Below are 26133 nucleotides of genomic sequence, written 5' to 3' on the forward strand. Positions count from 1 at the left end.
ACCTTTAAATACAGAGTTTCTCTAAATGCCCTTTACAAATTAAATACATCATTATGAATTGAGATGAAACTTTTCAAACATACCTCTCACATAAAATTAAGCCCATACTCAACATTTATTAATCGCCTAAAAATTAAAAAGTATCTTAGATAGCTTTTTCCCGCAGTAATTTCACAAGATCTTCTTTTTTTTTTGAGTCTTACATGTTGACATAATTACGATTTTTAAAATATTTAAAATAAAAAATATGGACATCGTGATATAATGGTAATTATTAAAAGGGACAATGTACACCTTTGATTATGATGTTCGAGGGTATTCGTAGTTAATCAACTGTCTCTGACACAGCTAGGTTTTTCACAAGATAGGAGTTGATATCTCTCACTATTTGCCAGTGCTCGAATAGACGGCTCCAAAGTTGATCTTAGTCTATTTTGGACAAGGGTGCTAGCCACAAAGGTCATATCTACCAGCTGATACTTATCATTACACTATCTGTGACACAAAGTAACACAGATGCAAAGAGTAAAACCTTTCTGGTAAGCTTTCTTTGAAAAACTGATAAGGCCCAAGGTTAATGGTAACACAGGCCAGAGGAGAAAAACATAGGGATCTTTTTCTGTTCTCTTGATTTCCTATATAACCATAGTCAAATTTTTACAAATAAATGTGCCAATCAAAAATAAATACAATGAACTTATTGAGAAACAATTTTTTTTCATTTAATCATCTATATAATTATCTAGTTTGATCTGTGCAGCAAATCCCTAAGGGAGGTAGTACTAGTCCATCTAACAGAAAAAACAAAAAAACAAACAAACAAAAGAAAACCAAACTGAGCAACAGTATGGGTGACCGAATTTCCTAAAGAGGTAACACGGACAGAGTGCCTACTGTCCATGGTAGAGTTGGTCCCGTGCTGTCTTTTTCCTTCATATCCCAGCTGTCTTTTTAACTATGGGTGCTCAACAGAGAACCGAAAACCATTGCAGTATAGGGTACATGACAAAGGGAAAAGTTCAGGAAATCAAAATTTATATATATTCCCTTGTAAACAAATAACTGGTATTTTGATTCATGCGGCATTGTCTTACTTTGTACAGTGTTGTCATTTTGTCATTTTTTATAAAACTGACTTTATCCTCTTTATATCCTGAAAAGAACAAGGCATATCAATCACAAATGGAAGGATTTTCTTCCAGTTACATTAGCTATGAAAAATTTTGACAAAATATTAGATTTGTACATACTAAAAGTGCATTTGATTCCATTCACGTTCCACATCATTTGAGTGAATGGCCCGTTCTTTTTCTTACTTTACCTTCTTGAACTGCTGCATATATTAGCAAGTATGTAAAGCTTTGGGCCTGCAAAAAGAAAGAGGAAGGAAGGAAGGAAGGAAGGAAGGAAGGAAGGAAGGAAGGAAGAAAGGAAGAAAGAAAGAAAGAAAGAAAATAAATCAAATTCCCAGGGCCTAAGAATCCTGTGAAAATCAAACACAACTGGAAAAAAGAGTGAATATTTATTTTTGTTCCTCAAGTTCTCCTGAAGCCCACTCCATGACTCATTTTCAGTGTTCTCTTTCCTTTTTTCCCCCCTCTTTATTTCTCTTAATTCTTATTTTCCTTCTAGAATTACATAGTCTAATGGAATCCTTGACATTCTTTCAATCCCCTGCACACTTTATTAACCTTGATTAATATGTAGTAGAAAACAGTGGGGAGACTTATTAAAGAAGGGGGGATTCACACTTATAAAGATGAATGAAAACCACAAGTTAAGAAATTTTTTCTGGAGTAGGGTGCTGGGGGGACTGAATTAAGCATCTTCCTCTGTATTAGGTCATGGTCCCAGGGTCCTGGGATTGAGCTCATCAGGCTCCCTGCTCAGCATGGAGTCTGTAGTCAGTTTTTCCCTCCTTCTCTGGTCATGCTCTCTCTTTCAAATAAACAAATAAAAAAAAAAGAAAAAAGAAAAAAATTTCTCTGGGGTAAAAGTTCTTAATTTCTTTTTTTCTTATTTTTTATTTAAGTTCAATTTCGTTAACATATACTGTATTATGAGTTTCAGGGGTAGAATTTAGAGATTCATCAGTTGCATATAATACCCAGTGTTCATTATATCAAGTGCCTTCCTTAATGCCCATCACCCAATTACCCCATCCCCCCACTGACCTTCCCTCCAACAACCTTCAGTTTGTTTCCTATAGTTAAAGAGTCTCTTATGGTTTGTCTTCCTCTCTCTGTTTTCATCTTATTTTTCCTTCCCTTCCCCCATGTTCATCTATCTTATTTCTTAAATTCCATATATGCATGAAATCATATGGTATTTTCTTTCTATGAAAAAGTTCCTGATTCTTAAAAAAGATTTATTTATTTATTTCAGACAGAAAGAGAGAGGGAGAGAGAGAGAGAGAACACAAGTGGGGGGAATAGGAGAGGGGGAACTCAATCCCAGGACCCTGGGATCATGACCTGAGCTGAAGACAGACACTTAACCGACTGAACCACCCAGACACCCCATAATTTCCTAATTTCTTTCTTTCTTTTTTTTTTTTTTAAAGATTTTATTTATTTATTTGACACAGAGAAAGAGAGACAGCAAGAGAGGGAACACAAGCAGAGGGAGTAGGGAGAAGCAGGCTTCCCACCAAGCAGGGAACCTGATGTGGGGCTCCATCCCAGGACTCTAGGATAGTGTCCTCAGCTGAAGGCAGACGCCCAACGACTGAGCCACCCAGGAGCCTAATTTCTAATATGAGTTGTCAGTCAGCCTTTCTTAGGCATACAGCTACCTCATGATCCAATCACACCAAACCCTGCTTTACAGTCCAAGAAGCTCTCATTGGCCATATACAGCAGGTTTCTCAACCTTTTGGGACATGTGCACCTCTTAACATTGAATAAAAATAATAGTGATCTTGCTATTTCTGAGTAGGATAGGGTAAAGAAGTGGATTAATGCCAACCTGGATAAAATCATCACTGTATTCAGCAACTTAAATACTGATTTTTGAAGTGTTGACAATTCTTGCAAAGCATGTATAATACCTTTATTAGACTTATGGATTTATTAAATAAAAATAATAATGATAAAAACTAATACTACCACAGCAATTATGTGACAGGTATTCTGTGTGATTTAGATATCAACACTTTGAATCCTCATGATGTAATAAACATCTTGAATCCCCATGAAAACCCTGTGAATCAGGGGCGATTATCTACATTTTGTAGGAGAGGAAACTCATGCATTAACAATAGGCAGTAACTTGTCCGAGGTATTAGAGTCAGAGCCCATGCATCGTGGTGCCAGAGCCCGTGTTTTTCATTATGAGGTTGCCCAGAAAATATTCAATGTTTTACTGTGTCTCTTTAATAGAAGATGGGGTAACTTAATATTTGAATAAGAGCAATGTTGAAATGTATCACTGAAAGGGTTTCAGCCAGGCCAGCAAAGCATGCTCCCTTCGTGAATGTGCTTATTTACTGCCACTAACTCCTTCACATGCCCACTGGACATACACTCAGGGGCTCTGAAATTCACTCCTTTTAGTATTTAGTATCTTGCTTATTTTTTAAAAATTCTCCAAGTTTGGCTCATGGACAGTTTGCTTCAGAATCCCTGATCAGCCTGCTATAGCCTGCCAGAAATGCCTATTCCCAGGCTTCAGCCCAGATTTCCTCATTTAGAATGTTAGGGAGGGGGACTTGGGATTCTGATGCCAAGTTTTGAGGACCTTTCTCCAGATTCTTCTTGTGACCCCGCTTAGGATGCCTACCCCCTGCTTCTACATGCACCAACCCCCCACCTGGAGTTCCCCTGAGTACAAGATACTCTTTCACACCTCAGAGCCTGAACATGTTGCTTCCTGCGCTTCTCATGCTTCTTCCTTCTCTGATGGTCCTCTCAAGCCCCCCTCTACTAAGAATCAGTTCAACAGTCTGCTCTGTAAGGTTTCCTAGCATCCATCAGTCAAGAGTTAGGTGCTCCTTCCATGGTACTGGAATGCCCTTAAACTCATAGATCTATCCTAGAATTACACAGCAACTGGTCTGTGACTGTTAGCCAGGGAGTCCCCTGAGGTTTCTGCATTATCTAGCTTCTTAAACCACTAAAGATCGTGCCTGACATGAAGTGGTAGGGACTCTAAACTTGCTGTCTGGACTTGCTTGTAAGTTCAGTGTTACCCAATGATTGGAATAAAGTATTGACAGTTCTGCAGTTAATTCTACTGGGATGGTAGGCCAAGTCCATCATTTCTATTAGAAAATAATTTTTTAGCAAATAGGACCAAGGAAATAATTTCATTTGGTCAATGTTTTTCTTCTTGCACACTTAATCCTTTTCGTCCATTTTCCCTTTTTAATGTTTTATATTTTTGAATAAGCTGGGGTTCTCAGATGACCAGGGTTCCAAGTTAAATTAATGGCCTGGACTAGACTATGACTGACCCGTCTTCTTGGGATGAAGACTCTACAGAATACTGCCCTTGGGCATTGTCCTCCATTCCAAAGCAAATTTGCAGCGAGCTATTGTATTAAATGTCCTTACATCTTTTTTTTTTTCCCCTCTGTGAAATATTTAATCAAAGGGATAGGAAAATGCACACACACACATCAACACACATAACTAAAAACGTTGAAAACGACTCGAAAACCTGATTTCCTGTCCGCTTCATATCCAGTAGTACATGAGCTTCTATTAGGGGACTCACTGTCCTCCAAAAATCAAAACTCAATTCAATTCCACATTTGTGGATCTGTGAGCCCCCAGCTCCTAGGAAATGCCAGGTTGGGCTGGTAAAGAAACCACACCAGGGCAATCTGAAATGTGCCTGATTGAAGACTGTAACCAGGAATTCAGTGGACAAATAAATAATTCAAAAGAAGGATACACTTAAAGCAGTCGTAGCTAAAAGCATCTGATGAAACAATACCTAAAATGGAATGAGTATTTCAGCAAACACATGGAAAGTGAAGGGGAAAAAAAGCCAGTATTTTAACTCTTATTAGCAGGAGGAAAGGAAAACAAAACACAAGAACAGAAACTCATATATAGGAATTATTTCAAAAGGCTAGGAAGAGATTAGGGGAAATAAATTTTTAAACTGTGCCCTTGAAGGGGGGGGGGCGGAATCTATACGGGGCTACAATGCATGAGCGCAGAGAGCTGTATTTTTGATCTATTCCACTCGCGATGCCAGCGGGTAGATCAGAAAGAAAACCAAATGCTAGAAGAGAGTAGGTAAGGAAATCCGAACTTGTTTCAAACCAAGTTAAAGTGGTGGCCAGACTAGGTGACTCAGAGAGATGACTCAAACCCGACACTGGGACCGTCAGCTCCCGGAGGCCGGGGGCGCGGCGTCAAACACACTTTAGGAAAGTACCAGTCTCGAGGAAGGCGACAGGAAACCTCCCCGGGGGCTCGGCCTGGGGCTCCTCCTGCCCTACAGTCTGACCTCTTACCATCTGCACCAAGAGGAGTTTCTCATCTCCTGGCTTCCCCTTCTTCTTTACAGCCCGCCCATCCCGCCACCCATTTTTCTCCCACAAAGTGTCACGCGGCTTGTGTGTGCAAGACGTCCTGCCCCCTTCCACCAGCCCTCCGCCTAGAGCTCCCGGCCACGCGCCCACCCGCCCCGCCTCCGCGGCAAGTCCCTCCCTTCCCACCCCGCCCGCACCCGCTGCCCGCCGCCCGCCGCCAGCCGCCCGGGCACGCGCGGCACGAACAGCGCCGGGAGCTGCACTAGACAAACACCTGTCCCGCCTGGGCTCCGCGAGATTTGGGGGCGAAAGCATAGGCAACTGTGGGCGCGTTCTCGCGAGGTTTAGGAAATTTCCCACGGCCCGTGTTGTGTCTGAGTTGAGTAGTGGAAGGCGGTGGGAAGGAGGTGTAGCGTGAGACTGACTGGGCTGCCCGCATTGGGCACATGCGCAGTGCCGCTCGCGTGTGCCGCGCCAATCCTGCGGCGCCTTCAGCAGGTCTCCGGCAGAGAATTCCAGTTCTCCGGGTTTTGGGGCTCCCTACTGGAGGCAGTGCTTGATCTGGGAATCTCTAGGAATTGAAAGGGCAAGGCTGGCTGGGGTGCCGAGGGTGGAGAAAGGGATGTGGCAGGTAGGAAGGAGGGGTCAGGATTCGGGCCCTTCTTTCTATTAAATGCCCAGACGGACCAAGTTGGCCCCGGGGTTTCCAGGCTTAGGTTGCCTGAAGTGCGTTTCCGGCAGCGACCAGTGTCCTCGACTGTGCCAGGCCCACGGAAGGACCCGGGCAGTGTGTGTCCCCATTCCACCTGCATTCACACACGGCTGGGGACGGCGCTGAGGTGCTAAGGAGGCTCACACAGCAGGCAGCTCTCTGCCCCAGGGGCACCCGTGGTTTCAGTGCGGGTGCGGGCCCCATTCCAACGCAGATTTCACCTCTAGAGAAAACTACGCAGCGCTCTGGCATGCATATACGAGGTGGACAGTAGGGGTGTCTTTGCCAGAGGCCTTGTCTTGACCTCATTTCACACCCAAGGAGAAGAAATCTAAGTGTACAGAGTTCAACTGCAAAAGTTTCCCATTTAGAGCTCTGACAGGTCAGCCCACGTTGTCATCCCGTCTGTGCGCAAGCACGGGGGTTCGAATAGAGCGAAGACACTTCTAGGTTTGTCAGTCGCCGAACTCCAGGCATCTCTGTAGCTCCGGCATCTAACGCCGACATTAGCATAAGGGAGGTGTCCAATGAACGTCTGAATGAATGAAAAGGGCTGGGAACCAGAGTGAGCGGGAAGCCACTTGGAAAACACCCATTTGAGGAGGTGTTTCATCTAGGCCTGTGAAACGCGGCAGATTTTCCCAGGACCCCTCCTCCCTTCCCCTCGGCCCCGCCTCCTGACCCCTCCATTCCCCGTCCCCGTTGTAATCCCCTCCGGTTTTCCTCAGTCTCCACGTACGTCCCTCAGGGCGCGTCCCAAAACCCGGATAACCGGAGCACTCCCCATGGACCACACTGAGGGCTCGCCCGCAGAGGAGCCGTCTGCGCATGCTCCATCGCTTGGGTAGGTTTCCAGGGAAGGCAGCGAGCAGGATCCCCTACTCCGCGGGCGGCGCGAGGCGTCTGGCTCTTCGCGGTGGCTGCGAGGGGAAAGAAGCGCGGGGGCTGGGTGGAATCGAGGAGTGAGGAAAAAGGGAAGGGGCGGGGGAGAGGGACCAGGGAAGGCGTCAGGGGGAATCTCGCGAGGGTTGGAGTTTTGGCGAGAGTTTGTGGAAGATGGCGCCTGTTGTGACAGGGTAAGTCTCGGGGAATCGGAGCGCTGGGAATCGGGAAAGTTGCGGGCGTCTCGCAGCCCGCGGCGGGCGGCGTGTTCGGGGCCGCGGCGCGCTTGGCGTCCGGGGCCGCGGGGGCGGCGTCGCGTGCGTCGAGTGCGGCGGCGGCGTGTGGCCGTGCGCTGCTCGCTCTGCGCCGCCGTGGCTCGGGCTCCGGCGCGTGAGGGCGGGCGGCGGCGGCGGCAGCGACGCCGGCGGGTGCGGGCGTGAGTGCGGCCGGGCGCGCGGGGCTCGCGGGCGCCGTGCGGGTCGCGCGCTTCTTGCGCCTCCGCCCGCCTCTAGCGTCTCCGCCCGCGGGCCCGTACTCCGGCCCCGCGCAGCTTTGTTCCTCCCGGACGGTCGTCGCCTCCTCGCCGGGCCGGTGTCCCCGGCCCCGGGCGCTTTGTCTTCCCCGCTGCCCCCCGCGACTCTCTACCCCCGGCCCTTTGTTTCACCGCCTTGGGCGCTTTGTCCGACCTGGCGCGCCCCGCATCGCTTTTCCATCTCCTCCTGCCTCAGCTGTTCTTCCTCCCGTGCCCCTTTGTTGTGCCCTTCGCTATTCGGTAGCTCAGTGACCTGCCACAGCCCAGGCACCAGATTTCTGTCTTTTAATTTTTCTTCCATTATTTTTCTCACGTGTTTTCCTCTCACCTTTCGATTTGGTACTTGATCACTCCCGGAGTCTTTGTCTCCCCCATTCAGTGGCTTTTTCACTTGGCACCCCCTTCCCCTCCCATCATCGGTTGATTTATCCACTACCCACGGAGTATGTCGGCTGAACTGTCTCAGCCTCAGGGACTCCATCTGGTGCTTCTGCGCGCAGATAGACCCTACGGTTTGTTGTTGTTTTTGTGGGTCTTAAAGAGGCGTGGAGATAGTTTCCTCCTCGGCGTTCCGCACCCTTTTCTCTTGGGATTGTGTGTACACACACACACACACACACACACACACCTTTCTCTCGGGATTACAGTGTCTCTAGTTTTCTTCGCGATCTCTTTGGGCGCATGGTTGTTTTGCTTGGAAACAGTAGCACTGGAAAAAGATCTGGTCTTTTGGTTATTGCTCTTCCACCCCCGCCCCCTTGCCCTTAGGCCGTTTCTGATGGCCTAGGCCAAGGGCAGCTGTCGTAGATTTGCTTCTTGGTTACCTGAGGGTGTTGTAGGGCGGTTGAAAGAGGTGCGAAGTTTGTTTTTGTTTTTGTTTTTGTTTGCTGTTGGTGTGTGAGACTAGTTTCAGATATCCAAGTTAGCTATTCATTAGGTACGTGAATAGTAGTAGCATGAATTTTAATGTTAAAAACTTCTGAATATTCGTGCGGAAAATTTCAGCATTTTCTAGACTATAGGTCTAGAGTTAGTTATTTTACCATTAACTCCTGCTCCCTCAGGAAGAGGGAGGCATCCTTTTTGGGAGTTTGATATAAATGGTTTACTTTTTCTTTATCATTAGTTTATAATTATGTGCTTTTGCTCTGTAGAACGTGACAACCTTTCTGTCCCGTCTTTGGAGTTGAAATGAGGACCACGCTTAAGAGTGCAGTTTCTGGTTGATGAATACTGCTTCTAGAATCTTTGTGGAATGTATTAATCAAATGCAATTAAAAGACATTTAAGTAGTAGTCTTAAGTAAGGTGAAGTCACTTCTAATGTTAAAGGACCTTTAAATTGTTCCCAGTGCTTATTGTTATGGTAATGTAAAAACTGGGAGTTGTGTGCGTGGGGGAAGGGTGGTGTGGTGTATTTAAATAGCCTGAATATTCTGGTGCTGGGGGTAGTAAGAAGTATTCAGTTTACCAGGATTACTGGATTGAATATATTGTTCAGAAATTGGGCCCCCTCCTTACTAGTTGATCATTCATTTTAGAAGTTTGTTAACAAAATCATTTGGAGTGTCATTTCATTTATAAACTAAAGTCCTACATAAAGTGCTGCTAGTAGAGGATGTACAAGATTTAGTGTAAGGAATGTTGTTAAACATTTTTTCTTTTTTGAAGGCTGTGATTAGAATTAGTAGTTTGAGTTTTATTTAATGGAAAATCTTGTTTCCTAATTGATACTTGAGGGTTTTGTGAAAATTTGAAGTTTGGGATCCATGAGTGGATTTTACCTGTAATCATTTGTCTCCTGTACTTTTTCTTTGTGCATAATCATTCTTTTGAAGGTAAAATTTTGACTACTCTTATTCTGACTCTGAACAAAAATGTAAATATGGTGTAATGGAAGGTATTTTGCTCTGACTTGTACATATAGGAAAGATCATACAAACATCATAAAAGCAACTTTTACAAACTGAGTTGTGTGGGTTTTTTTGTTTCTAAATTGAATTAAGACCTTTATTTTGTGATCATATGAAACAGTGCTTTTACTAAATTATATCAAACAGCAGCATATTTAGAACATACAGGGTCAGTTTTGGTTGGAACACTTTCGTTCTGATTATCGACTATTAAAGCTTTAAATTTATTATCCAGGTATATTGCAGATGGGTCTGCATGGTGTTCTCAGGAAAAAAAGATAAGATGCTTACTTGTAATTTTCAGATCTGTTCTAATATATGCTTCTATGTATTGGATTATTTAAATTAGTTTATTAAAAAGTTATCTCTTGTCCAATAACAACAGATTTCTGTCCTTAAAAGGGTTAGATAAAAAATGGCTTGGGAGAAGGCCACTCTTGCCAGCTGTACATTAAATAATCTTTGGCACTCTGGATGGATAAGGTATTAGGGAAAAAATAGGTGCATTTGAAAGTTTTTACTAATCTTAATTCTAGGATTGGGTCATTTTAAAAAATAAAGTTTAAAAACCTGTGATGTGGTTTTAAAACATTTTTTTGCTTCCTCCTAATACTAAATTTCATGTTATTTCAACTAGGGGCAGTATTTTCTCATGGATTGACTAAAAGTTGTTATTCTTGGCATCTGGCTTTATGATTATTTCCAAGTTACTCTACTTCCCCTGGGCCAATTTCCTAACTATGTAGTAAAATGGGAATTGTAATAACTTGCCACATCTGCACAGGATTGCTGTGCCTTAGGATTTGCAGAGAGCATCCTTAGATGAAAGGTGTGGTTAAAGTCTAGGAATTGTTACTGAAATAAGCTGATGTGAAGTAGGTCATATTTTATAGGAAGTCAAGTAGGAGGTTATAAACGAAGTTCTTGGCAAGTTACAGTGATGATAGTGGGATAAAAAAATAAAAATATGTATTATAGTTTGGGTAATAAAACCAGTACATTTTTTCCCCTATAAGCTTAGAGGGAGAGGGATTAGTAAAACAAATTACAGGGTGGTGTATTTGTTGTATAAGAAATTGAAAATCTGTCAGACTCATATGTAATAACACATTGTAAAATTATGGGATGCTTTCCCTCTGTTGATCTGTTTTCTGCATATGGTGTTTTGTTTTTTTTAAGATTTTATTTATTTATTTGACAGAGAGAGCACAAGTAGGCAGAGAGGCCGGCAGAGAGAGAGGAAGGGAAGCAGGCTCCCTGCTGAGCAGAGAGCCCGATGAGATGCGGGCCTGGATCCCAGGACCCTTCGATCATGACCTGAGCCGAAGGCAGAGGCTTTAACCCACTGAGCCACCCAGGCACCCGGTGGTTTTTTTTTAACGCTTTCATTTTATGCATATGGGTAGTATGTTTTAAAAATGGTGGCACAAAATGTTTTCATTAGCCTCTAGGCCAGATCTGTTAATAGTAATGACTATTTCAGTATCCCTTATAGTTTTTAATGCTTTGTTACTTGCTCTAAGGAACATTTTCTAACAGCCAAGGCCATGATTTCAGGGTTGGCCCTTGATCTAGGAAAGTGTTTTACATTTAGGAGATGCTCCTAAGATACTCACTTAACAAACAAAACCTGTTGCTTCTCTGTTCTTGGTAGATGATACAACATCCCAGCTAAGTTTCCCAAGCTAAGTTTCTGGATTCCTCTCTTATACTAACGCTTCACATTTAGACACTAAGAACTGAACATTTTCCCTCCTGAAAATCTCTTGTATCAGTGTCACTCATTCCTACTGTTACAATTCATGTTCTCATCATTTCTCATATGAGTTAGTATAAACATTGGTAGCTTCCTTTTTCTGTTTGTAGACTCACCTCCTTTATCCAGATTCCACAGTCTAAAGAGCAAATCTGATCACTTTACTTAGTTTAAAAACCTTTCAATGGCTCCCCCTAGCAGCCTTCATTAAAGAGGCAGTGGAGTAGAGAGTATGAGCTCACATTTAGCATTTAATCCGGAGTGGGTTCCAGTTCTGTCCCTGCCATTTAAAACCTCTTAACACTGACAAGTGATCTGACTTCTCCTTGCTTTTTTCCATCAATTGCAAGATAATTAGTCTTAGCTCAGTGGGTTTTGGTGAGGATTGACTGTGAGAAAACATTTAGTAGGATATCTGAACACATGGCAGGTGCTCAAACAATGTTAGCTAGTTAGGCATATATGGTTCTCTATAACTATTTCATTTACTTTTTCTCTAGCTGAACTGTATGCCTTTCTTTCCTCTAATATTCAGTGCTCTGGCTATATTTAAGAATCTGTAGTTCCCTGGGTGGGTTTAGCAGTTTAATGCCTTCCAGTACATGAAAAGTGCTGGTATTAATGGGTTATTATTCAAGACTTCGGTCTGGGGATATTCTAACGGGACCTACCAGCCTGGATTCAGTACCCCTTTAGTGTGTTCTTAAAGGACTCAGGAAAATTCTCTTGGAAGTGTCATACTGAGTTATTGTCTGTCACGTTCAGAGGCTGTTCGTTAGTTTCCTGGTGGCAGATACCTTTTTTTATTTTATGATCATTTATATGTTCTTATACTCAGAAGAGTGTCCAATACATGATAGGGACTTAGTAAAAAGTTTTTCTGAACAAATGACTCAAGAGTACTTCAAAACCTTTGTGCAACCTGGTGCCTGTACTCAGAATTCTTTGTGCATAGGGGATGTATTGATTCTCCAGGAATTTTAATTGCTGAGGTACCCAAAAGAATTGATATTTTCAGCTACAGGCATTCTCATAACCTCTTAAAACATAATAGTGCAATCTTAGCCAGAAGTTCCTTTGGATTATACTATATTGTTTGTACAAAACTGATAAGCTTAAATTTCACATTTTGTTTTTTTGTATAGTTCACCAGTATTTCTAAAAGGTTTTCATTATTTTTACATGTTTTAACTTATTCTTAGATGCATTAAAACTTAAGACTCTGTGGACTGCTTCTTTTAGGGAGGTGGTGCATGCCATAGAACCAGATAATAACCCGATAATCGTGATAATCTTCAGGAAGCCTCAGGAATTATGGACAGGTTACAGTTTCTCCAAGCTTGAGTTTCTGCCTCTATAGAATAGGGAATGATAATTTTGTTGTATTTATCTGACAGGCATGTGACTAACAAGTAAAGTAAAATATGGTAAGTTATAAAGATCAAATAAAACATACATTTAAGTGATTTGTAAATACTAAAAAACTGTATACAAATATTTTCATTGTAACAAATGGTTTCTCCTGCTAACCTTTCACAGGCAGAGTTCAGGTTGGACTTTTTATTTTGTGGTTTGTGGGTCATGTTTTAGGAAGGCAGCAGTGTATTTAGTGCAGAGGACCGCAGCCCATGAAATATGTGCCTTGGCATTTTGAGCAGACATATTTGGTAAATTACTGTTTGACCATGGATGTTGTCATTGAGTCACCCCCAACTTTTGGGGTCTACTTGTTACTGCTGTCTTCTCTGCTTAGACAACTGTAATAATGTAGGAATGTTGAATGCCTGACTGCTAACCATCCTTCATACACCCTGCCCACAGTTCTGGATGCTCCTTAGGCCTAGCACAACATCATGGTGTCGCTTATGCCTCATTAGGCCTACTTCTGCTTCAGGGAATAAAATGATATCCTAATAGTATGAAAAGGATAATGTGTTTCCTGAACATAGTTCTGAGGAAAAGCCAGCGTTAGAGGCACTCTGACTGGGTTGTATAATTGATTGTAATTACCTATCTGCATAAATATTTGTGTAGGTTTCAGATTGGTCATGTTCATGGCAGTCTTAGAAATATTTGCACTATTTTAAGTTTACAAAAACAATACAGAAACCACTGCTGCTTAGGTATCCTGAGTTGAATAAACCTTCGGATAAAAATGCTGCACCTGTTGGATGTGAGCTGGAAATATACTAGATAACAAGTTGACTATTTTTAACTCTCCTCCCACGCTTCCTTTTCTATATTCAGTAGTTTTAACTTGGCCTTAGAGCTGTTTTTTCTGCGCATTGTTAATTAGATGATAGAATTATAAAAAGTTTATATAACCAGGAAAAATGTTTATCACTTTATGAAACTGTTATTTTTTATTAGTGTGGTAGAGATTGTGTTCTATAACTGCAGTATTAGTTGCCTTATAAAGAACAGAACCAATGTTGTAGGGTTTTTTCTTTTTTATTATGAAAAATCTATTTTGAAATTAGTTTTTCTCCAGACAGAATATACTAGCTTTTGGCTGGTTTGTATAATTGGAAGAAGGACATTTGTTCCCTTATTGGAAAACTGCAGACCCACTAAGATCTTGCATTATTTTGCTAACATACCTTTTATTATTATTATTATTTCAAAGATTTAATTTATTTATTTGACAGAGAGCGCGGGCACACCAGCAGGAGGAGCAGCAGGCAGAGGGAAAAAGGGAGAAGCAGGCTCCCTGCAGAGCAGGGGGAACTGGAACTCCATCCCAGCACCCCAGGATCATGACCTGAGCCAAAGGTGGTCTTTCAACGGACTGAGCCACCCAGGCACCTTAACATACCATTTTTCAAAAAATAATTGTTTGAGAGAGAGAGAGAGCATGCATCAGTGGGAGGGGCAGAGGGACCCAGAGAGGGTTAGAATATCCAGCAGATTTCCCGCTCAGCAGGAAACCAGCCACACGGGGCTGGATCTCTTGACCCCTGAGCTGAAACCAAGAGTAGGATTCTCAACTGACTGAACCACCCAGGCACCCCATTTTTTGTTGTTGTTTTTGTTTTGTTTTGTTTTTAATAGACTTTATTTTTTAGAGCAGTTTTAGGTTCACAGCAATATCCAGGGGAAGGTACAGAGATTCCCCATGTTCTTCCTGCCCCTGTAAATAAATAGCCTCCTTCATTATCAGCATCTCAGCAGAGTGGCCGATTTGTCATAATTGATAAACTTATACATTATTATCTGAATCATAGTTTACATTAGACTTTGTTCTTTGGGTTTGGTCAAATGTGAATGTATCCACCAGCGTAGTATCTTACAGAGTAGTTTCATTGCCCTAAAAATCCTGTGTTCTGCCCACTCATACCCTTCCCACCCCTAACCCCTGCAACCACTGAGCTTTGTATTGTCTCTTCAGTTCATTGTCTCATGCGTTTTCCAATCATTTAATTTTTGGTTTGAATATGAGAAAATTTTTCTTTCAAGATTTTATTTATTTATTTGACAGACAGAGATCACAAGTAGGCAGAGAGGCGGGGGGGGGGGGGGGGGGAAGGAAGCAGGCTCCCCGCTGAGCAGAGAGCCCAATGTGGGGCTCCATCCCAGGACCCTGGGATCATGACCTGAACCGAAGGCAGAGGCTTTAACCCACTGAGCCACCCAGGTGCCCCGAGAAAATTTTTCATTCAAAAAATTATATAGTTCTGTACAGAGCTTCTGGTACATAACTCCAACTGGAGGAAGCAGAAACATTGAGGTTCCCAATCATGAAGGGAGGGGTTAAGGGAATTGCCTATAACTGTGCTTTAGTAGTTCTCTTTTATAACTGCTTAGTATGCTTTAAATAAACAATTGCTGAACACATAATAGGTGTGACTGCTATGTTAGCAGCTTTATAAAGGTGGCCAAGAAGTTGTTCGGTAAAGCTCATGATTTAGTGGAAAGTGCATAGATATAATAAAGATTCTAAGTGCTGTAACATGTTGGTGGGAACACAGGTGTGAATGATTATTTTAATTGGAGGAGAGTTCTTAGAAAAGGTGAGAGTCTATAGGGGTGTTAGGAAATAAAACTGGAAAAGCGTTTGGGCCTTCTTGGAGGACCTTGATTGCAAAGTTAAGGGCTTGAATGTCACTCAGGGTTTGGGGTAAGAGGACATTCATTGAACGTTGTCAGAGGTGAGGTGGGGTGTAATCAGTGACACATAGATGGGGTGGATGGAGACTATAGGAGAAATGTAACCAAGGTCTGATCTTTATAGTAGCAGGCTTCGGAATGGAAAGAACAGAACAGCTTTTTGAGACAGGATGGTATTGGGAGCTTTGAATCAGTACTCTGTAGACAATCTGTGGCTACAAGCATTTCACTTAATTTCGTTTGCCCTTGTCTAAAAAATTGGAGAAAACAATACTTCGTGGTATTGGTGTGAAGGTTATATGAGATATGAGATTATAATATGCCTAGCTCAGTTCTAGGAGTAGTAGTTGCTCAATAAACAGGTTCTTCTCTTCCCCTTATCTGGAGTAGAATTTAAAAGATAAGATGGGGGAGCAGGGAAGGGTGGAAGGAAGGCAAGGTGGGGGAAAACCAAACAATAAAGCTGGGTGAAGTGATTAGAAATGGGAAAGTCTGAGTGAGGTGAGCAGGTACAAGAAAACCTACATAACAGTGTTTTGTTTCTTTTAGCTTTTGAACAAATGCTGAATCCTTAATTTGCATATTTCTGTATCATTTTTGCATACTTTTGTAACATTTAACATCTTTCTGCAGTTATATAAATATATCTGTATTGAGTGTTTCTCCCCTTCTAAATCTGATTTGTCAGCCACCTCTGTAAGGACAGGATCAATATTTTACTTACATTGCATAATTATGTCGCAATTGTTAGCTGAAAACGTTACTTGCTAGATGAATAGGACTTGAATGGATTTAATATATAAACTTGCCACTAGGTGGCACTTACTCTGAGTGATAAATCTGACGTTCAGCGTAGATTAGTTTTTCTATGAACCCATGGAGAAACTGGCTGCCTGGATTATGGTCAGCTTTCAGCCATTCCTGCACTATACTTCTTGAAGTGGAATATGAAACATACATTAAATAGAAAACTCAAAGTATTGAAAAATAGAAAAGCATAATGCCATAACATGTCCTGTAGAAAGAAGCTGAAAGGAAGTTCAGTGAAATTGCACCAAGTGACCAAAACATAGACCATGAAGCCTTGGTGGTTAGATTTTAGGCGATGATTTTTATGGTTAAAGGAGAAGACTGTAGGAAGTTGTTTCTTACTGGATTTACTGAAAGATGATGATGAAGTTTGTAGAGATACTAGACTGTGATTCTGTGTTATTTATGTTTTGGTATATTATATTCTCCCTATAACATACCAGCGTATGTAATTGCATCCAGTGTGACAAATGTTAGAGATTGTTAACTCCATTAGATTCAAGAAACTTTAGAGCTGGAGAAGACTTCACTAATCATGTGTTCTAAAGTAACTAATTTTTTTTTTAAGATGTTATTTGTTTATTTGACCCAGAGAGGGAGAGAGAGTGAGCGAGCACCCAAGCAGGGGGAGAGGCAGAGGGAGAGGAAGAAGCTCGATCCCAGGACCCTGGGATCATGACCTGAGGGGAAGACAGGCTTAACGGACTGAGCCACCCAGATACCCCTAAAGTAACTACTTATTTAAATGAAGGCAGGGATAGACTGAGTAATTTCCAGTTGGCTAATGGCTGAGACCCATTCAGTAATTGAGCTGGGTCTAGTTCTGGTTTGTTTTTTAGGGAGAGACTTGTGCTGGTCTTTTTTCTGTATACCACTCTGCTGCTTTTTAATATTACATGCTCTTTGCTTTGTCTTTGTTTTTCCTGTGAGTGTGAACTTAACGCCAAGAATACAAATCTCTCAGTCCCAAGCTTGGTTTGAGGGCTGCTGCCAGTGTTAATAAACCATCAGCTCTGAGCTTGGCCTTTTCTTTCCTCCTTGGCTGTTTTCCTGTTCTTGATACTGCTTATGTTCTCTGTCTTATGTTTTTGACTGACCAGTGCTCTGTTTTAGAACACATTTGTTCTCAGTGCCCACTTATCACCCACTCTCTTTAGTTGTCCCTACTCTAGAACTGTGTGGGTTATGGCTTACCTGGCTCACCCCTGTGTCTGCCTCTTGCCTCCCTAGCATCTTAGTTCTGCCACTTGCACTAAATTGCAGCTTGTTGTTTCCAGAGCCTCTGGTAGAGAAAATGGATGGACAGAAAAAGAGATTTAGATTAAAGACTGTCATATAAGGAAGGAGGCTATAACTTGAAAGATGTAACCATTTATGAACCTGGTGATTTTTTATACAGGGGTTTTTCTAACGTATATGTCAGGACAGTATTATTCCCTGACTGTGGAATTCATTAAATGTGTTGTATCTATCATCTGTGTTTAACCAAACGTTAGGGAAGTGAATTAAATCCATTTCAGCATTCCAAAGATAGTAGTGATAGTTTTAGTAATTTACTTACAGCTTATAATAAGTGTTGTCATTTGATTAAATGGATAGTACTGAATTAGTGGGAGTTGCCACTTCACTACTGTGATGTTAAAAAACTAACTTGGTTGCTGTAGCTTTCGAAGATTATTTCCCAATTATTGGTAAACAAGCCATTTTCCATCCTGCCCTAGGGGAAATCTTTTATGTATAGGATTTAGGAACATATCATTTACTTAAACCTGGTTTCCAAGGATGTAACTCCTGAAAGTTGTCAGTTGGTAAATTAAATATCTTAAATTACACTAGAATTTAAATTAACGTGGTAGCTTCGATGTGCAGTTGATTTATTTTTTCACCTCATTTTTAGCTTGTTTTTCTAATTCAGGCAAGTGATTGTTGATATGGGACTTTTTCTTAAGGGTTAATTAATATCATTCGTAAATACTTGGATTATTTTTTCTGTTGGAAAAATGTATACAAGAAATTCAAAAGTTATTTGAACATATTATGAAAAGTCAGCGGCTGTAGTCTTCCACCAGGAAATTAACTACTGTGAACAATTGGGAGTATAGTCTTCAACTTTTTTTTTTTTTTTTTTTTTTTTTTTTTTTTAGTGGAAATGCTGACATTCTATTAAATGTCAGTAGTTTAGTAAACATATAAAGGGGTTTTAGGGAATTGACATTTTGTTGAGTATCTACTGAGTCCTCAACTACATTGAGGGAGATAGTATCTCCATTTTATAGTTAAGAAGTCTGAGGGTCTGGTATTTAGTAATTTAACTCAAGTTCATGAAGCTTTACTTCTGCCTCTGCCATTCATTGCCCTGCCTGTACCGATAAGAGCTTTTGTCTCTACCTAAATGAAAACCACCTGAAAGCTTCCAAGCTCTTTCCTTAGGTGGCAAGCAGTGCCAGAGATAATTCTAATAAAGAGTTTATTATATTAGATTATTACTTTAGATGAAGTATTAGATTTACTATTTGATTATTTGAAAAATAAATGTATTCTAGAAATGCATTCAAAGTTAGATTTGACGATGTATTTATAACCATATTTTTCCAATGAAATGTCTTTTTCTTCTTTTGTGTAATAACTGTATTTTCCAGGTGATAATTTTTGTCAACTTAGTTTTTTCTTAAGATTTTATTTACTTAATTTGACAGAGATCACAAGTAGGCAGAGAGGCAGGCAGAGAGAGAGAGAGAAGCAGGCTCCCTGCTGAGCAGAGAGCCCAATGAGGGGCTCCATCCCAGGACCCTGGGATCATGACCTGAGCCAAAGCCAGAGGCTTTAAGTCATGGAACCACCCAGGCACCCCACTTTTTGTCAACTTATATGAAGTATTTTCTACTACTGTTTCATTTGTCATTCGATTTTATTATTGTCTTGAGTTTAAAATTTTAATGTAGTCAAATTTGTAGTTGTGCCTTTGACTTTATGTTTTGCCTGTCTTCCTCACACCTGAAATTATGAAAGCATTCTTTTGCTTTTCTTATAAATGTTCTTTTACAATTTTAAAAAATTATTTATCCCTTTAACCCTTCTGGGAGGTTTTGGTTGATTGGTTTGTTGGTGGTTTTTTCCTTTTTTTCCTGTGTGTTATGTGATGAGGCTCTGAACTTATTTTTTCTAAGTGTATAACCAAATGTATTATTTTCATATATTCATTTTTTTCTGTCTTCTGTTGTATAGAGTTATGCTTCTTAAAATGAGATCCTTGGAGGGCAGCAGTGGGCAAAATTTTAAAATGCACATTCTTTCACTCCACCCCCGATCTCCGGTCTCTGAAGCCCTGGAGGGATAGAGTCTGGCAGTCTGTTTTATTTAGCAAGCCCTCCAGGTGATTTTGATGCCTGTTGAAGTTTGTAAATCATGGTTGAGAACTCCTCCCTGCTACTGCACTGGATCCCATTCCTTCTCAGCTACTCTAGAACATTGGGGTAGCCAGCTAGCTTTCCCTGTCTCTCGTCTCAGTTATTACCTTTCTCTTGAAGTATCCTTGACAGTGTATAAACATGCTCTTATTTCTCTGGATTCCTATTCCCCTTTAGTTTTCTTTTTCTCCTTTGCCCTTTGCAATCAACTTCCTATGCAGAGTTCTTTCTGTCTCCACTCTCCATTCTCCCTAAACCTACTACTTAAGCCAGGCCTTTATCTCCACCATTCCACAACAAAACTGCTCCTCTTGTTAAACATCTGCCTTCTGCTCAGGTTTCTGGGTTCGAGCCCCTTATAGGGCTCCCTGCTCAACGGGGAGCTTCTCCCTTTCCTTCTGCCTGTTGCCCCTCACCCCTCCAATTATACTTGCTCTGTCTCCGTCAAATGAATGAATAAAATCTTAAAGAACAAAACCAAAAAACCCCTCCTCCTCATAACTTACCATGTTAAAGTATGGGTGAATGTAGTGGTGAGTTTTTTTCATGCGTTATCTGACTTGAGCATATGATATATCGATCACTGTCTTCTTGCTCAGATACTTTTAATTTGTCTTGTAGGATACAACTGTCCTGGGTAGCCACCTTTCTGTTACCTTTTTCTAGGTCTCCTTTCTAGTACTTTCTCATTCTACCACATTTTTTCCTGCTTTTTATCCCACATTCTGTACTCTTTCTTGTTTTATTTTTCTCTCTTACATGTATCAACTTCTCAGATATGTATTCTTTGCCTTTTGATTTTGTCTTTCTCTGCCCTGCTAAAATAGAGTGCTTGGTACATAGATGATGTTCAGTTTTTGTGGAATGAGTGAATGAACCAATGAAGTGTTTTAGCAGTGTCACTTTTTGAATGCTCTTTTTCTCCCGGATTTGAAATCCTGCTTATATTCCTGTATGTTATAAAGTCTTATAGGCCCCCAGTATCAGTACAGATTTATCTAATGTGTTTTGAATATAATCTGTTACCTGAATGTGATTCAGTAGCCGTGAGATCTGTTGTTATATTTAGCCTTTGCCACTGTCTGGTGTGGAAGGTAGTATTAATCTGTTTTATAGAAATTTAACCAAATGTACTTGCTAGTTGGTGGAGGAGTTGGAATTCAGACTTATGTCTCTGGTTTTCAGTTCATTGTGATGAGCATCTTTTAATGATTGTGTAATCTAGTATGTGATAATGCTACTGGGCATTCTTCCTCTCCACACCCCCTCTCCCCAAATTCATCTTTTTTGTCTGTGTACACGATTGATTGTGCTCTCTTACCAGAAGATCCCCTTCCCTTGGTCCAGCCAGAGTACAGATCTGAGACAGAAGTGTGAAGTTGAGCAGGGAATTGGTTTATGTGGGATTTTTTAAAAAGTGGACTTTATTTTTTGGACACTTTTATGTGGGATTTTTGTCTCTGCATTTCGGTTTACAATTTTGGAAGAAAGTTTGTAGAAAGAACACAGGCTGGAGGTCGTGAAACAGATTCTGTTCATTAAGAAATTTGGTAATTTCTCTTTTTTTTTTGGCGTGCATGATAAATACCTTTTTGATCTAGACTTTAAGTTACATGTGATACTGTATGTGTCAGAGAACTTAGAAAATAAAATAATGCTTGTACTATAACGATGAAAAGTATTACTCTTAAGAATGACTTGTCTCATACTTATGGTACTCTAGATACATTCATTCTTTGTATTATACTGGAGTACTTTTAATTTTGTTTTATGTCAAACTGTTTTATAAATGTAATTTTAAAGTTTTTGCTGCAAATGTTGTTTTTCTAAGACAGCAGCTGTGGATGTGGCTTAAAAACTGATGAGCATCTACAATGACGAGCCTTTATGGAGCAATGAAAGGCTGCTTACAAATTGTAGCCGTGGTTGAAATGAATTGTGTGTTTGTTATTTGTGAATCCCTAAGGGTAAATGTGTTTTTGAGGGGGGTGAATTAGGATAGTACAAACTGAGAGAGTGTTTCTGTTCTGGTAATCTTTGGAGCAGTCATTTCTGCTACTTAAGACTGAAAGAATTTAGAATATTTTGCTTGACTACTTTGATAGATTGTTTCTTTAAACATGTTATTCAGATATTTGTAAAGGTAAATTGTAGTTTTAAGATATTTTATGACATCGTTTCTGTCATCAAATATTTTTACTCTCAACTACTGTGTATAATAGCTCTTGCAAATGATCTTTACCTGTGTCTACGGTTTAAAACCCTTAAGTGTTGTTTGGGACTTAAGTATTTTCTATTTGGTATGATTAGCTCATACATATCAGTAGTTATAGGCACAGTGCATATACCCATTTTTATTTCAAAAGCTTACGGTTTTAATATGTTACTGAACAGGTTGAAATAGTTAACTCTTAAGTTATTAAAAGTAGTTTTACTTAAAGATATTAATTGCTACATCTAAGAGTTGAGCTACAAGAAGTAAAGGGGTTGTGGTATTTTCTGTGAAGATACCTAGAAGATAAATTTCTCAAAAGAATTCTAGAAAATGTTTATTTTTTTAAAAAAGGAAGGGTGGAGAAGTGACATTTGGAACAAATGAGGATCCAAGAGACCAAAAAAACCCCACCGCAGTAGTATGTGGGATTATGGCCAGTATTTCTGAATGTCTTAGAATATGTATTTGCAAATCTGTGACCTATTTATATATTTAAATCATCAAAATAGATTCACTTTACTTTTAAAGGCAGTACTTAACATGCTTCCTGATCATAAATTGTTGAGTATTGAAGATACTCAAACGTATGTTGTTAAAGTTAAACTTTTTTATTAAATTTAGTGTCATTCCTTCTAGTAATAATGTTTAAACTTTGACAATACCATCTGTTCTTTTATTGTATGGGGCATGTTTTCAGGAGGATTTTATGCACATTAAAAATAACAATTTTTGGGGGCACCTGAGGCTCAGTGGGTTAAGCCTCTGCCTTCAGCTCAGGGCATGATCTCAGGGTCCTGGGATTAAGCCCTGCATTGGAGCTCTCTGCTCAGCGGGGAGCCTGCTTCCCCCGCTTGCCCCCCCCCCTCTGCCTACCTGTGATCTCTGACTGTTGAATAAATATATAAAATCTTTAAAAAAAAATAACAATTTTTGTAAATTGTAGTTATTATCTGTAGTCACTTTTAGATGTAAGCGTTCTCTGAGAGTTACCTCTGAGTCCTCATCAAATTTTAGGAGTGCAGATGTAGACCACCAGTGGAATAATTAGCCAAGAAATAGTAAGGGTTAGAGAGCCCTTTATGTAATATTTAATTTCCTGGCCAGTTTATATGAATAATTAGTTTTGAGACAGTTAAAATTTCTTCTCTTGGGATTTCACAGTTGTTACGGATAGCTGTAATCACTAGGGAAGTAGAAATATTATTTTCATTGAACAGATGGCTTTCCTAGCCCCGGTCCTTAACACTGCCTACTGAGGTTCATGTTTATGTTGGATGATTTCCTAATCACACCTTTTGAAAGATCACACCTGGTAGTAGAATATGATGCAGATGATAAAATGACTTAGTCAATTCGAGAACTTGTAAAAAGTTGAAAGTGTGTATAGTTCCCATGCTCCTGCGGAAGGTAATCTGTTTGTGTTAGAGAAATCAGTAGTGGCTACTAATGCTTCAGCTGTCCTTTCAGGGATTCCTTAGCTACCTCTTCCACTTTTTGTCTTTCATGAGCTCTGACATCAATGTGCTATTTTCATTTCTGTCTGGTCAGATGACCAGCCCATCCAGTGCTTTGAGGCATTGAGAGTTTTTGTTAGGCTTAAGGATAGGTTTCCATTGTGTATGAGGAAGATTTTCAGAGAATACAGTGATGCAGGGGCTTAAATTATAAAATCCCATCGTTTTTCAACTCTAACGGGAAGCTTTGGTGGAGATTTTACTAATAGGATTATCTTTCTCCTTCTGTTCTCTTTCTGTTGGAAATTTAAAAACACGTGCACACATGTATTAGAGATTCACACTTATTGTTAAGGCTCCTGAAATTTCAACACCACAGTCAATGTGGTTCTAAGAACTTTACATTTGTAGACTGTGCTTAGTCAATAGCAAGATAATGTTTGTTTTTTGAAGTCATTTCTTTTTTTTTTTTTTAAAGATTTTATTTATTTTTTGACAGACAGAGATCACAAGTAGGCAGAGAGGTAGGCAGAAAGAGAGGGAGAGGGAAGCAGGCTCCCTGCTGAGCTGACAGCCCGATGTGGGACTCAATCCCAGGACCCTGAGATCATGACCTGAGCCGAAGGCAGCGGCTTAACCCACTGAACCACCCAGGTGCCCCTTGAAGTCATTTCTTAGTGACATCTGAAAAAAAGCCAGTGATATTTTGAAGATAAGTGAAGACATTACCTTTTGGAAGGATAGGGTGGGACTTTACTTTTAATATAACTGGTCAGGGCAAGATGTAAGAGTTATGGTAGATCGATTTCAGCTTTGATTCTATCAACAGTTTGTCAAGAAGGATAAAAATTCTCGTGCTGGGGCGCCTGGGTAGCTCAGTGGGTTAAGGCCTCTACCTTCGGCTCGGGTCATGATCCCAGGGTCCTGGGATCGAGCCCCTCATCGGGCTCTTTGCTCCTCGGGGAGCCTGCTTCCTCCTCTCTCTGCCTGCCTCTCTGCCTACTTGTGATCTTTGTCTGTCAAATAAATAAAATCTTAAAAAAAAAAAAATTCTTGTGCTTTACACATGTTGTCATGGGCAGGTTGGTACTGCCATTCGTTGAGATGAGATAGCACTGAGATAAATGGCATAGTAGAGGAGTTAGTTTTGAGGGGAGACATTTCTGGTTTTGAGTGTATTGAGTTTGAGGTCCTTGCAAGAGATAGATGAAGATATCTGGTGGCCAGTTACATATATGTGTTAGGTGTGTGGTTCCTGGAGCTCAGGAGAGAGGTCAAGGTTGGAGAGACATACCTGAAAACTTTTAGATGGTAATTAAAACCTCCCTGGGAGAGTTGGAGTTAAGTAGGGACAAACTGCTGGTGAGCACTAAAATTTAAGGAATGGGTAGAGGTGTGGAAACCAGTGGGAAAAAAACTTATACTGAAAGATGTGGGACAAAACCTAGACAATATAGTGTCACAAAAATGAAGAGTACTTTTAGAAGGCGAGAAAACTAGTCAATTGTATCAGATGCTGGAAAGAGGGTAAATGCTATAAATCCAAGTATTCAACAGATACGGGACTTGAAAGGCCTTAGTAAGAACAATTTCAGTAGAGTGTTGGAAGCTGCAATGTGTTGTGATGGTGCTTTTAAAGGTAGAATAAGCTTGACTTGTTTAGATGCTGATTTGGAAGGAACAAAGGGGATGAAACTTATACTGAAGCTCTTTGGGTGCTTTTTTAGAAAGGGTTTTGTTGGGGAGGCAGATGCACAATTCAGTAATGCTGTGACTGTGAGGACATTAATGAATTTGATTCTGTTAACTTCAGTCTTTTCACATTGACTATCCCATTTTAAGATTGAGATTCTTTATTGTTTTTCTCCTGAAGGGATGGTGTTTATGCTTGATTCCACCATATTTTTTGCTTGGTGTCTCTGACTCACGGAAATGGTGGATTTAGTTAATTTCTGTTGCGTGTCCTTGGGTCTTTATACATGCACTGCGAGAGTTACGTGTGACACATGCAGCAGTTTGTTCTGTTTTGTACTATGTCACAGTCTCTAGACTTCTGATTGCTCCCCTCTGCCTATAGAAAGTTAACATGTACCCCGGTATATGTTGTGTGTTTATACAATTGTGTAATTATACTGAACTGTTGTACTTTAATAATGGACACATCAAAATGTATATGGAAGTTTGAAATGTTAAAAAGTTTGTATGTGTGATAAAAATAAAGTAAGGTTTTAAAGACACTTTATTAGAATGAAAGATCCCTCATCTTCACAAGGCATTTTTTTAAGTGGCACCACTGTATTTAAAGATCAATTTGCTATATAACTTGGGAAAGTATATATAATATACTTCATTACTTTTCAAAATCTTGGCTAATTTTTTGTGATAGAGTCATTCAAAAGGCTAGATTCAAGTTCATTTTAATTCTGTAGAAATCAGATGAGTTTTCTTAGCCAACAGGCCATTGTTTACCTTAAGTGTTTTTAATTTTACAGAAATAACTTCTAGATAGCATACTACAGGAAGCTGCTTGTTTTCACAGGAAAAGTAATCAATTTTGGGACATTTTTATATAAGAATAAAGAGTAACTGTCAAGTTTCACAACCCTTGTAAGTGTTTTGCCACCACATAAAGAACAGACCTCTCTGTGGTACAGGAGATTTTCTTTTCTTTTTTTTTTTTTTAAAGATTTTATTTATTTATTTGACAGAGATCACAAGTAGGCAGAGAGGCAGGCAGAGAGAGAGAGAGAGGAGGAAGCAGGCTCTCTGCTGAGCAGAGCCCAATGTGGGGCTCGATCCCAGGACCCTGGGATCATGACCCAAGCCGAAGGCAGAGGCTTTAACCCACTGAGCCACCCAGG

The 26133-nt window shown here is 40.5% G+C and overlaps 1 protein-coding gene across 3 annotated transcripts in view; it reads left to right on the forward strand.

Annotated features, from left to right (window-relative positions):
• Positions 1-6940: 6940 nt before the first annotated feature.
• RBPJ (recombination signal binding protein for immunoglobulin kappa J region) overlaps positions 6941-26133 on the forward strand; it is a 104074-nt gene continuing 84881 nt past the window's right edge. For 2 of the 3 annotated variants that reach the window (XM_059382056.1, XM_059382049.1), the window contains exon 1: positions 7048-7273. Coding sequence is in view for 2 of the 3 variants with exons in the window: in XM_059382049.1 (XP_059238032.1) it covers positions 7254-7273 (20 nt within the window). In the remaining variant the exon portion in view is untranslated. The other variant, XM_059382063.1, reaches the window with a different exon arrangement.

This window comes from Mustela nigripes, chromosome 1 (assembly GCF_022355385.1).
Source record: "Mustela nigripes isolate SB6536 chromosome 1, MUSNIG.SB6536, whole genome shotgun sequence".
NCBI classification, from domain to species: Eukaryota; Metazoa; Chordata; class Mammalia; order Carnivora; family Mustelidae; genus Mustela; species Mustela nigripes.